This window comes from Heloderma suspectum, chromosome 5 (genome assembly GCF_057233095.1).
Source record: "Heloderma suspectum isolate Gila_16-S chromosome 5, 16-S_ref, whole genome shotgun sequence".
In the NCBI taxonomy this organism is placed as follows: domain Eukaryota; kingdom Metazoa; phylum Chordata; class Lepidosauria; order Squamata; family Helodermatidae; genus Heloderma; species Heloderma suspectum.
The window spans coordinates 24,032,895-24,046,920 of NC_139462.1; the positions used below are offsets into that span (position 1 = coordinate 24,032,895).

Sequence of the window (14,026 nt, forward strand, 5' to 3'; positions counted from 1 at the left end):
AGTTTTTCTGCATCTGGATGTTCTATAATTCTAAATAAATTTCTCTGACCTAATGTAAAAGTTAGTATGATCCAAAATCATTTATATGTTTCATTACAAACAGTTATATGGAATCTAGTTGATGGATTTCTGTAATCTAGCTGAAGAGCTGGCATTGTACCAAGGTAAAATTTACATTGTTAGGCATGACATAGTGACTCAGTTACTGGCTAAAATTATGTTGTTCTCTTCAAAGCTTTACTCAGTTCCGTATCCTATTGGGAGATTTTGACTTTACAGAGGTTGAAGAAGCTAACAGAGTTCTGGGACCAGTTTATTTCACTACATTTGTGTTCTTTATGTTCTTCATTCTTTTGGTATGTAAATACTTTATTTATAGAATTTTTGGTTGCTTGTCATCATCTTCAGTAATTGAATTTTATTTATTTTGATTTATTGTCTTTCTTGTGCCAAGGGCAAGGCCTCAATACAGCTAATACCAATTTTATGTATCTGTGTACTTGAAGAGACAATCTAGGGTTATCTGGTTTCTCAACACAGTAGGAAGCTGAACCTCATCACAGATTTCCAAGCTCTGCTTGCTAGCTGGCAACAGGATAATCTCATTGCAGCATTATTTGTGTTCAAAAAGGAACAGTATCACAAACAGGAATCAAAAGAAACTGTGTATACCCATACATGTCCATCTAATAACATAGTTTTTATCTGTCAAAATCAAGTATGTGTCTAGGACCCTTGTCTGGGGCAAGGCAGGTACAAGTCTTCAGAAGCATTCAGTTTCCGGAATGTGCGAATAGGCTGTCAGCATTTCATTACTGCATTGTGAACTTTGCTTACCAGAGATGATGCCCCCCACCCCCTGCTATTATTTATGGCCTCCTTATATTCTTCAGTTGAGGTGGGTTAAGACAAGAGTCATCCATTCTTTCCAAGCTCACTTTGAACACTTGAAACCAGTGGTGGGGAACCTCTGGCCCATGGAGGCTTGGGCTTTCTTTGTGGGCCCCACCCCCTCGCCTGGAGGCTACCAGGGGCTTGGGGTGGAAGTGGAGAGAGAGATCCCCGTTATCTCTGATCACAGATCTGAGATAACAAGGAGATTCTTCTTACTTAGCACGCTGCTCCCTTTTCCAATTGGGACGGAGTGTAGCATGCTATAGTGCGTCATCCACCCTGCCTCATCCTCAATGGGCGAAGGCACAGAGTGGGTATAGATGGGGATCTGACTGGCACTGGGAGGAGTGGCCACTCTTCCCAGTTCCAGCCAAGTCCCTTTCTCTACGCTGAAAGAGGCATGGAGAAAGGCAAAATGGGCAGGGGTGGGGGGATTACATCAGTGGGTGTGGCCATCCCCATTGACGTCATCTGGCCCGGTAGGAGGAATTTTCTCCCCCCACCCCAAACGCATTCCCCGCCCCTGCTCTAAACAAACCCCAAACTGAAATCAGTTCAGAAGCTATTATTTTGAGATAATATCCTGTGCAAACATGTTATGCATATGAATGCAACTGCCCATTACAGCAGAGGTAGGTTGAACCTCACGTCCACTCCCGTTGCCGGAGCGGGTGAAGCTGAAAGGGCTGGGTGGCCACCATGTTTCTTTCTGCATTGACTGGATCTGGCTGCCATTTTGACCCCAGAAGTTGGGTATGACCCTGTTTTTAGTTATACTATCCTAATGGTATGTTAAACCTGTTTGAGAGGCGCAAGGGAAAGTTGTCTTGTATCCAAAGCTGCTGGTATGGTGAGTAGTAGATCTGTTGCAACTTGCTCTTTTTATACCAGGATCCTCCACCTCTGGCTTGGACAAACCTTGTGTGCGGTGGTGGTCTTTTTTTCCTTTAAAAACAGTGACAAAACTGAATCTTGGCACCCCTTCAGTATTACAATTAATGAAATCAGAAGTTTTGTTTTTTAAAGCTGCTTCTAAAAATTCTTGTCTTGAACAGAACATGTTTTTGGCCATCATCAATGATACGTTCTCAGAAGTCAAATCAGATATGGCACAACAGAAGTCTGAAATGGAACTGTCAGATCTTATAAAAAAGGTAAAATCCTGTTAGTGCTGTTTGTGCTGCCTCAGTCTTCTTTGCTTCTTATGCACACAGTGTTTAGATGGAACTGCCACAGTTTTGTTTACTTGCTTTTTACGGGGCATCCATGCAACATTGTTAGGGAATCAGAATCTTCCCATGTTTTCTCTGTTACTCTTCCAACTTCCTTCAGACCAGAGTAACAGAGGGATTTGTCTTGGACAAAGATTGAAGAGAAGCACAATCTCTATAGGTGTAGGATGCTTTCGTGCTACTTGTCTCTCTTTGTAAAGAGGCATGGCTTTGATGTGAGCAGTGACATTTTGAGCTGTAATACCATGTCTTTTCTTCTGGGTACACCTTCATATTCACCATTACATTTCTTTCCCTCAGTGCCATTTTAACAACTCTAAAAAATACAGTGTTTGCACAGAAGCGCTTAATTCCTCCCTCCCTCCCCCTTCTGGTCTCCTTCTCATGTTCTGTAAGCAGTTATGCTTCCAAAAAGGAAGTAGAGAAGGGTGCTGTTGTCCCCCACCCCCGCCCTTCAGCTTATATAAGAGAAAGAGACTAGCCTTTTTGCATCAACAGTTTGCATTGGTAATATGGAGTTTCTCTCCCCACCTGATTTCCCCCCAAGAGGAATGAACACACGAACACCCACACTTAAATAAGCAAGCACTACTGCACAAATTAAATATAACTGGTTGAAAAAGCAGATGGGGGGAAAGGATCAGCTATGTCATGCCCACTGGTGTGGATGGAACAAAACAGGATGTAGACAGAGAAAATATGCAACATCTGCAGCCAGAAAAACAGTAGTAGCTTACATGCCCGTGTGAGGAGGCATCAGGGGTCACTGTACAGTCCCCCAGGTATTCCGGGTTGCCTAGCAGCAGTAGCCAGCCACAGTTAGGTCTGGCTAAACAGATGAAAAGGTAATCGGGACAGGGGCTCTGTAAATGGGTCCAGGACTCTGACAGAGGAGGAAGAGGTGGAGAGGAAGCACAGGATAAAAACCTGAAGGCTAGAAGCTCAAGGGGAAAGGAAAGAAGGAGCTGGAGTAAAGAGGCTCAGGAAGAGTGGCTGAAAAGAGCAACCAGAAATAACAAAGACTGGAAGATAAAAGAAAAGGGGAAGAGCAAGGGGAGAAGAGCAGCTGGACTTCCTTGAAGGCCAGGGACCTAAGCAGCAGAGGGTGTGCTAGCAAACCCAAAAGAGGCCTACCTGTGCAGTCAGCACCAGTCAGAAGCCTACAGGAACTGGTGTATGAGAAAAGACTGGCTTAATTCCCCAGTGAGCTCAGAACAGGTCATCTTGACTCTGCAGCTACTCAGCAACCTCAAGCAGCAGTAGGTAAGCCGTCGCTCAAATTCTACAGCTACTGCTCTGGGGTTATGCACTGCAACCCGCAGCTACCTGCACTGTAGACCTTCAGCCTACTCCAGTGGTTACTTACCAGCATTGCCCTGAAAGCATCCATCCCAGTCCTGCAGCTACTTACCTCATGCTGTGACCTTGTATCCAGGACCCTGCAGATACTTACTGTTATTGATCGAGAGACTCTGTACCTTATCCTTGAGCTACTTACTAAAGGTACCATGAGGAGATCCTGATCCTGCAGCTACTGATTTGACTGATCCTGTGCTGTAACAGGAATTAATACAGTCTATAATTGCTGCATTTATGTGTTCCCCATAGTTATTTGGGATGGAAGGAGGACAGAGGGACATGTTTCCCTTGGCCGAGAGGGCACCCGTTGTGACAGCCTGATATTTTAATTAAGGCTAAATCTAGTTCTGCTCTAACTGTAGCAAGCTTTGTTGATCTAGGTATTAATAACATTCTATATGCAAACTTCAGGTCGGAATTAAGATTGCCAGGAGAATTATCAACAACCTCAGATATGCAGACGATACCACCCTAATGGCAGAAAGTGAAGAGGATCTAAAGAGCCTCTTGTTGAGGGTGAAAGAGGAGAGTGCAAAAGCTGGTTTGAAACTCAACATTAAAAGAACTAAGATCATGGCATGTGGCCCCATCACTTCCTGGCATATGGAAGGGGAAGAAATGGAAGCAGTGACAGATGTTATTTTCTTGGGCTCCAAGATCACCGCAGACGGTGACTGTAGCCATGAAATTAAAAGACGCTTGCTCCTGGGGAGGAAAGCTATGGCAAACCTAGACAGCACAGTAAGAAGCAGAGCAGAGACATCACCTTGCCGACAAAGGTCCATATAATCAAAGCTATGGTTTTCCCAGTAGTAACATATGGCTGTGAGAGCTGGACTATATGGAAGGCTGAGTGCCGAAGAATCGATGCTTTCGAACTGTGGTGCTGGAGAAGACTCTTACGAGTCCCCTGGGCTGCAAGGAGGTCAAATCAGTCAATCCTAAAGGAAATCAACCCTGAGTGCTCATTGGAAGGACAGATACTGAATCTGAAGCTCAAATATTTTGGCCACCTAATGCGAAGAGAAAACTCTCTGGAAAAGACCCTGATGCTGGGAAAGATTGAAGGCAAAAGGAGAAGGGGACGGCATTTATATATTTCTAGAAAATGCATGCTCCAGGTCACTGGCAAGTATTTTGCCACATGGATTTTCCTCAGTTGATGAGCCAATAAGGAAGTAGGAAGTTCAGTGCATTCATAGCAAACATAAATTAAAGAACAGCAGAATGCATCCATAAAAGGACACATTTCAGAATTTATATATTATATTTATGATCCACCCAATAACAGACGCTATCTGGACAGATTACAAAGGCTAAAAGAATAAAATATAATGTAAAAGCGTAAATGAATATTGCCAGCCTTTGATTTTAAGTGTCATAGTTTTGATGAGATATACTGAATGTATTGTTTTTCCTCTTTCAGGGATACACTAAAGCCATGGTGAAATTAAAATTGAAAAAAACGCCAGTTGATGACATTTCAGAGAGTCTACGACAAAGTGGAGGCAAATTAAACTTTGATGAACTACGGCAAGACTTGAAGGGGTACACCTGAACAGATCCCTCTCCATTCATATCTACTTTCAAAAAAATTCACTAAGGGTGCAATCCTATTGATTGTGGCATCAGTGACTGGAAATCTCCGAACTTCGGAGGCTTCCAATCATCCAGTACAGGGCGAGAGGAGCAGTGGAGGCAATCTTGCCTCCCTGTCCTCCCTCCCTGCATTTTTTGCTAGGTAGGCTTTTTTGCCTATCTAGTGATGGTGCTTCGGAGCTGGAGAGAAGGAGCCTGGAAGAAGTTTGGAATAGCTCGTATCTTGGCCTCTCTGGTCTCCTCCCCTCCATGGCCACTGAAATGCCCCCTTTTCCCCCTCTCTGAGGTCCCTTTTCCAATCTTGGAGGATAGCCAGCACAGTTCTTTCCATGCTAGTGCAGGGGGGGTGGAAAACCTCCGGTTCCCTGTTCCGACGTTGGAGCACTGTCTCCAACCTTGGAGGGGGGAATCTCTAGTATCCTATGGCCCCTCAGACAATGTCTAGGGGTGACAGGATTGCTCCCTAGGAGGCTCTTGGTGACCACACTTCAAGAACAGTGGTGATGCGTGAACTTTGGAACATAGGTGCAGCATGTTTTAAGAACACGACAGGCGTTCCTGAGCTCATTTTGCACATGCTCATTACTTTTTCATGCACTTCACCTTGCCTGTTCCTTTTTTAATGCATATTTTTGTACCAAGTGGCAATTCTTGTGATGTTATTGATAGTAAATCCCATCACAGATCCAGGGAGCAGTAATGTCATTGTATTTTAAAAGAATTGTATTAACTAATTTTGAATGACTGTGTGTTTTTAACTTAACAACAAAATCTTATTCTCTCCTACATTACATCCTTTGGCATCTTTTTGTTGAAACATTTAAAGCAACTAGATTAAAAATCAGAGATGTATGCTGACTTTTACTTCCAGAAAGGGACACACTGATGCTGAGATTGAAGCCATCTTTACAAAGTATGACCAAGATGGGGATCAGGAATTGACTGAGTTGGAGCATCAACAAATGAGAGATGATTTGGAGAAAGAGAGGGTGAGTTATGTTTTCGATAGCACTGGCTGACTTCTTGAAATGCTATTTTTTAGCTGAATCTGCGGTTATTCCAGCAAGAAACCTTTATTGCTGAAGAAGCATCACAGACCATTATGGGTTTAGTAGATCTAAAACTACTACTTTTGCTTTCAAGGAAGCAACTTTGCCTAAATTCTCAGTTTGCATACTTTATTCTGCTTGTGAAGGTCTCTGCAAGTACTGAAGCAACGGAACAGCATATTAGGTTTGGACAGGGAAGGCCTTGCGCAGCATGAATCTCAGTGGGTTGAATAAAGAAGATAAAAATAGCAAAATACAATATGGCTGGAGATGTGCTACAGAAGTCATCTCCATCAATCACTCATGCAGAATTGTGGATTTCAGTTTACAGAACGCATGGGTCCCTGTTTGCAACGAGCTTGTGATGTAAGAGAGCAGACATTGTGTGTGTGTTTTTGATGTTGTGCCTGCATAAAGATTCTAACAGCCCTGGTTGTTTTCACCAAGGAGGACTTAGAGCTAGATCGAAGCTCTCTGAACCGTCCACTGAGTGGCCGTAGCTTTCCACGAAGCCTCGATGACTCTGAAGAAGACGACGACGACGACAGCGGACACAGTTCCCGGAGGAGAGGCAGCAGCTCAAGTGGTGTTTCATATGAAGAATTTCAAGTGTAAGTGGTGGTGGTGTTGTGCTGTTGTTTTTAATACTTTTGCTGTCCAACACAACTGAATATTACTTCTGAAATACATCACTTTTGGTTGGCTGCAGCTCTCCAGGGTCTTTCGGTTTAAATAATGTTTAAACTGAAGAAACTGTCCTGCTCTAAATCGAGTCTTGGCTGTTTGTAAGCAAATACAGGTACAATATACAATAGAATAGTCAAGTTGGTAAGCAAATGGTCAAGCACACAGGTTTCAGTCCAAGGAGGTTCAGGCTAAGGCAGGAGTGGTCAAGATCCAAGTACAGGTCAGAACACAGTCAGTCAGTCAATGAGGATCAGGCAGCAGTGGGAGTAGTCAAGGTAACAAGCAAGAGGTCAAACACATTAAATCAGTCAGGTACGTTACACAGTCCAGAAGCGGGGTTGTTAGGCAGTCCAGAGCATCAATCACAGAACATGATTCAGGAAGCAAGGTACGCAGCAGAGGCTGGATGGACCAAGTTGTGCCAACCCTGGTTGGGTTTCCAGTGAAGGTTTTTAAGTCTAGAGCCAGCTGGACCCCTCCCATAGCTCAGCTGCAGCAATCAGAGCTCCTGTTCTAGAGCCTACTCCTGAGGAGTCCCTTAATCCTTAGGAGACCTTTCCTGGAGGCTTCGCACATGAGCCCTCCTAGCCTGTCGCTTGAGGCGAGGATGCTCCCGGGGATCAGGGGGTGGCTCTGCCTCAGAGGCAGAATTCCTTTCTCCTGGCAGGGATGGCCCTGCAACCACTTCCCCCGAGGGTTCAGGTCTGGTGACAATCCCTAGTCTGGAGTACCCAGGCCTTCTGGGGCCTCTAGCGCCTCCTCTGAGGAGGACTCCTCCAGTTGGGGCATGACAGATGCAAAGTCTGTGCTAGACCATTGTATTGAGGTGGGGGGTGGGTTCCTAAAAGAAAGAGTAGTACATGAACTGTGTGATGGCTAAATCTCTACCCAAAATGACGTGTGTGTTGTTTAGGTAATGGCAATATTAACAATAACCAGACTAAAAAGTGTTTTGGTTCCAGGTTGGTGCGGCGAGTGGATCGCATGGAGCATTCCATAGGCAGCATTGTTTCTAAGATTGATGCTGTCATTGTGAAGTTGGAAGCGATGGAGAGAGCAAAACTGAAGAGGAAAGAGGTGTTGGGGAGGCTACTGGATGGAGTCACGGAGGTAAGCTTGCTTGTGCTGGGAAAAGGCAAACTGATCAGTGCTATTTATCTTGCAAAGCTGCTGATTTTTCTGCTGTTTTTTGCTTTTATTATGAGAAGGAAATACTTTTAATATCTAGCTCAATAACATTAGGTAATTTGAGGCAGAGTATGTTTTCCAAATTTAAGAATAGTTATACCCATTACTACTGTGTAGTTTTTAAAGAGGTTCTGCCAGTCTCAGTGTAATCAGACACTGTGGTATTTGTGCCTAGGATGAAAGGTTGGGCCGTGACAATGAAATCCACAGGGATCAAATGGAGAGACTCGTACGAGAAGAACTGGACCGCTGGGAATCAGATGACACCGCGTCCCAAGTGAGCCACCGATTGGGAACCCCTCTGGGGCTCAACGGCCAGCCTCGGGCTAGGAGTTCCCGCCCTTCCTCCTCGCAGTCAGCAGAAGGCCCTGATGGGGGAGGGGGCGGAAGTGGGGGCAACAACGTCCACGTCTAGTAGCATTTTCCAGTGGAGACTGGTGGCTCCGATGTCAATGGGGTGGTGAATCCGCTCCAGGTTTCAGGCAGAACTCTAAAGAAGCTATCCAAGGTGCTGAAACCCAGAGTGGATTCACCACCCCACTGACATCAGAGCCACCAGCTTCCACTGGATTTTTCATTTGCTTTTTAAAAAATTCCACAGTTAATGAATGGGCTAAATGACAGGATGCTCTATGACACAAGAAGACAGCTTAGCTGTTTCTCTTTCCTAAAATTGTTGCTCTTTCCTAAAATTAGGAGATACAGCAAACTATTATGTCTCCTCCTGCCTTTTAAGGTCCAGATATTTATTTAAAATCAATACTCTTGAACTCTGTTCCAACCACTTAGGCCAAAATGGTCATTTTTTCATTTACCAGAACAAAATGGCTCAATTAGTAATGTTAATTATCAGTTCATTGACTAAAGCTCTCGCCCTATGCACACTTACCTGAGAGTAAGCCCCAGTGAACCCAGTGTGACTTACTTCCAAGTAAACATGCCTAGGATTGCACTGTAAGTTGTTTTACAGCTTACATCAGGAGTATAAGGGTACAATCCTGTGGACCTTAGATATCGTCTGAGGGCCTATCGGGTACTGGGGATTTTCACGTCTGAAGCCGTAGACAGCTATGACGACAGAGGTGAAAATCCTGGCTCGGATCTTCACTCCCCAATGCCCTTCCCAGCCACCACAGAAAGTTCTGCAGTGGCTTCTCTTCCGTGGTCAGTATCATGACCTCAGAAGAGGGTGGGGAGAGGAAAAAGGGCATGCCAGTGGGTAGGGAGGGGACAGAGAGGCCAGGATATGTTGTATCCTGTGGCCTTGCCAGCCCCAGGCCCACCCTGCAACTCCAGTAGATGTGCTCAGAGGCTTGTCTAGTGGAAAGATCTGAAAAGGAGGACAGAGAGGCAAAAATCATCTCCTTTGCTCCTCCCACCCTGCCAGCAGCAGCCTGGCAGAGCATAGGAATTTTGGAAGCCTCTGAGATCAGACCTTCTGTCTACCAGGTGACAACAGAGCAATCCTATGCATGTCTACTCAACAGTAAGCCCCATAAAGTTCACTGGGACTTACTCTCAGGTAAGCGTGTATAGGAATGCAGCCTAAGGCTTCTTTCCCCTGAACTCTGTGCTTCCTTCTTTTAAAATATAATTAATCCTCTAGAGAAAAAATACTAAACTACAGAGATTTATTTTACTATAGATGTATTAAACATTTCCATTTTGATTCAAAATCTGATCTATACGTTCCTAAAGTGGAATGTGTGATTTACCTGTACCTTCAGCTTCTGGTTTGCTTGGAATTTGCAATCAAAAACCAAATGTGTTTGTTTTCTTTATCTGTATCTCATGGGTTTACATTGAAACCTATGAGGCTGGAAATGTATTCTATCAGTTCTGAGTAGTCCTTTTTTTTTTTTACTTGACACTCCTTCCAAGGGATCGGTGTGTTCAACTTTTCCCTGCGGGTGCTTCCTTCTGTTAAGTTTTCTTTGGCAGTCTAGTCTCACAGAACTTGAGCAGTTTGCCTTACCCTACTATAGATAATTAGGTAAGGAGCATTTGTTTTGGAGGCCTTTTTCCTTTAATTTGTTTTACTTTTAGGAGGAATAATGTGTTCCGTGACTAGGTACTTCTGCTTGCTATTTGTCTTAGAGGGCAGTGCTGTATGTTGGAATAACTGTACTCTCTTAGAGCTCAATCCTATGCGTATTTAGATAGGAAAATACCCTCTAACTCCCAGTATGCCCCAGCCAGCTATGCTGATGGGGGGGGGGGGGAGTTGTAGGACTTTCTTCTGTATAAGCATCCATATGATTGTGCCCTTAGGGTGCATCAGACAGAGGGAACTTAGCACTACCAATGAAACATTGTAGCTATTCTATCTTTTCTTCTTTAATGGCTTTTTTGTGGAAAGAAAAAAGGACAGGAAAAGCTGTGGGGAAAATAGGGGGGGATTTATGTGTTGAAGATGACGACAACGTCTGGACCTTCCATAAAATTATGTGAATGAGGCAGGATGAGTCCATGACAGAAACTTTGGAAGCACGTGTAGTTTTTTGCCCATAGGAGTTAGTGCTATATTGATTTTTTTTAATGAAAGGAACAAGAAACAATCCACACATTCCCATCTGGAAAAGAGAGTAATTAAAAAAACACAACTCCAAACATATATGCCTCCTCCCCCAGCTAAATAATTACCCATTAAATGTATAAACTTTCCCTGAATAGAAATGCAGAGATTATGGCTTGTGTGTAAATAAGTGATAAGGAAAATGTCCAGCCAAAGGTTAAATAGCAATCATCTCCAATTTCAAGAGAGGAGGGTATTGTAGTATTTTGATACAACAATCCTAACTTATTGCCAAAGTAGCCAGTGTATCCTCATTTTTGTTTTTAATATGTCTGGCCTCTCTCAGAAGGGAGTGTTTCTCCCGGTCAGCGATTCATCTAGCAGGTGACTAGAATTTCCTGTTATTCAAGCAAGCAGTAGCTCTCAAATGGTGCATGGAGGCAAGCTCCTCCTAGGTCTTGCAATGTTGGTGTCTTCACAGAGTGTGCCTCCAGATGTGGGTGATTTTACAGCACCCAATTGTTGTTCCACTTGCAGAATAGCAAGCTCTGGAATCCAAATGACATTCTGTACCCAATTTTCATCTGGACCAAAGCACAGGGGCGAAAGGGTTAATCATTCCCTCACTTGCAGCAGTCCTGATAGCAATTTCTCCCCACATTTGTGCCTGAGGGAGGGTGGGGGGAGGAGATAATATCCTGTAAAGGTAATGGTGTTTGGAAAGGGAAGGGTAAAAGTGATAGAGCTGATTTCTAGAGAGGAGAGACAGAGCATAGAGAAGGAAATGGCTGGAGCAACCTTTACATACCATAAATGGCCAAAAAAAGCTATTGAACAGCTGCATGATAGGTCATCTACACCTGGGGAAATTGTGCAGCTCCTCCATTACGTTAAAAAAGTAACATGTTCTGAATTGGAAAAAAAAACCAGAAGCCGAATGGAGAAAACATAGTTATTTTGCTCACAACTTAAGATGCCCTGTAAAAAGTGGGTGAACACAGTAAATCCCCAGTGTGGAAGCAGCCTGAGTGAGGTGCCAGATGGTCCACTCAAGCCTTTCCAAAGAGTACAGTAATGGAGATGATGTGCCCTCCCTTTATGGTAGTTGATAGTTAAAGAGACCACAAAACGACTTGGGGTTTCTCTTTTCCTCGAAAATTCTTGTTAGAAATTTACTCATTTGGGAATTGTGCAGGATGCCGTACCCATTCTTTCATAAGAAGGGCCCTGCTGGATCACACAAAAGGCCTATCTAGTCCAGCATTCTGTTCCCACAGCAGCCACCCAGATGCCACTGGGAAGCCCAAAAGCCAGACATGAGTGCAGAGCACCCTCCCGCTCGTGTTTCCCAGCAACGGACATACAGAAGCATACTGTCTCTGATACTGGAGATAGTACATAGGCATCATGGCTAGTAGCCATGATTCCCTCTTCTATCGTGGAACCTAATCCTGTGTCTGTTTACTCAAAAGTAAGTGCCAATTGAAAAGTAGGTTCAGTTGAGCTTACTCCCAAATAAGTATTGCAGCCTTAAGTATGTCCAAGGAGGCTTGATTTTTTTTTTTTAATATTCTGGGGGCTGACAGTTTGAGACCCTGAGTCTCTGTTAAGAGCTTTGTCCATATGATGGCAAGTTCTTTCCGTGACAGATGATGTAAAAGCTTGGCTGTGTGAAATTAGACAACCTGTCATCTTTTAAATGTGATAGGCCTGTGTTGTCAATCAATTTAGCAAGAGTGCATTTGTATTTGGTAAAGCCAGTTTGATGGCATGACTAGAAGGCTGGACGTGGACCAGGAAGATCTGGGTTCAAATACCCGTTCAGCTGCGAAGTGCACAGAGTGGCTTTGGGCCAGCCACACCCCAGAGTTGTTGTGAGGATGAAGTTGATCATGGATACTGCCCTGAGCTCCTTGGAGGAAATGTAGGACACGGCATTCAGTCATCAAACTCATGTGTCAGTGGAAGCAATAGTTCTACTGTAAGGACTTTTGTGATCTCATCAAGCCTCTGAATCTTGGATTATATGGAACCATGTGACATTCTCAAGACATCTCTGGTCCTGCCTTTTGTGATCATGGGGAATTGTCGCACAGCTGAAGGATGCTATAAAAATAGCCTGCATTATACCTTGTGAAATTAAGACGTTTCAAAACAAATGTCCTCCAGGGTGTAATCTTCATAGGACACCCAAAAAAAGGTAGGGTGGTTCTGGTCAAATATTTCTCAAAGCAAACTTTCGTGAAGGTCGTTTGAGTAAAAATAAATAAATTTAAAAGCAGGGAGTTCAAACTGCTGCTTCAGCCAACAGCAAAATTGCACAGCAAAGCAAACTGACTTTCCTGAATGGTTTGTATTCCTAGGCACTTATTGCAATCAGTTTATGACTTATGTTACACATGGAGCAAAAGTGGAAAGGTTCGTTGTTGGTGGTACAGTAAGGGTGCAGATCAGATCATTTGAGGTTTTGAAGCATTATATGTGCTTTTCTAAAGAGCTAATAGTGATATCCAGGGACATATTCAATTGGCTTTAATGCTGTGGACCAGATGTGTTATGTAGGATGCCTCATCCCATATTGGTTATGGTCCACTTGACAGACAAGGACCAGCACTAGTGCCAAGGATATCTCAACAAAATGTTTTTTGCCTTTCCCTGTGCCATTTCCCATGTTCTTCTTGGTGCCAAGCAGTAGAGTGGGAAATTGGCTTTGAAACATGTTTTGATGCGTTTGTTTTTAAAGTCAGATCTTCTCCGTCTTTTTACAGCCCCCTCAGATACATCCATTGCAATATGTTAATATGAAAACCAAAATGTTTGCATTCATAATCATGTTAGTTTATATTTCTGTAACATGTTGTTACTTAATAACAAACTTCATTTTGGAGTGCTCTAAGATTTCATGGGTTATCCATGCATACTGACAACGTACATACAATTAAGGTATGACAGCTAAGATACGTAGTTTTGTATCCTTTTATTTCCCATGTTTTAAATGTAGGCTTGTGAATTACCACCCTGTTTCTATGATAATATCTTCATAGCAAAGAATATAAATGTACTTATTTTAGAAAGTTGTCAATTATACAAGTCTTTCATATTGATCAAAGATGCATTGGGTTAATAGTGATCACCTCCCCACCTAATAAAAGATGTTATATGGTTTACGGTAGTGTGTGTGTATTTTTGTTTTGGGTGGGGGAAACAGGCTTTGTTTAAACTTAGGTTCATGGGTCATTTGCAGGGGCAAGGATAGATAATGTCTTGATCCTGTTCTTCAACTGCAATTCAATCCACTATTCTTGAACTGAAGCAAAAGGCTCGCAAGTGTGCTGTTTTTGTTATCTGTGGCCTTGGCATTTCAGCTGTCACAACCTATGCTTACACCATTACTTGGGAGTTAAAATCGCAAGAACACAATCATCGAAAAGTATTCTCCTCCTGTGGCTGTAGAGAGGCATCAAAAGTCCCTTGCACTTCCCATTTCAGCACCTGTAATGCGT

The 14,026-nt window shown here is 43.4% G+C and overlaps 1 protein-coding gene across 2 annotated transcripts in view; it reads left to right on the forward strand.

Moving 5' to 3' along the window:
• The window catches only part of PKD2 (polycystin 2, transient receptor potential cation channel), a 32,980-nt gene extending 19,292 nt beyond the window's left edge, over positions 1–13,688 (forward strand). For both annotated transcript variants that reach the window (XM_084855589.1, XM_084855587.1), the window contains exons 9-15: positions 236–356; positions 1,950–2,048; positions 4,912–5,033; positions 5,956–6,073; positions 6,581–6,744; positions 7,783–7,930; positions 8,184–13,688. In XM_084855589.1, the coding sequence (XP_084711715.1) occupies positions 236–356; positions 1,950–2,048; positions 4,912–5,033; positions 5,956–6,073; positions 6,581–6,744; positions 7,783–7,930; positions 8,184–8,423 (1,012 nt within the window). In that variant the 3' untranslated portion in view covers positions 8,424–13,688. The remainder of the gene's footprint in view (positions 1–235; positions 357–1,949; positions 2,049–4,911; positions 5,034–5,955; positions 6,074–6,580; positions 6,745–7,782; positions 7,931–8,183) is intronic.
• The last annotated feature ends 338 nt before the right edge of the window (positions 13,689–14,026 follow it).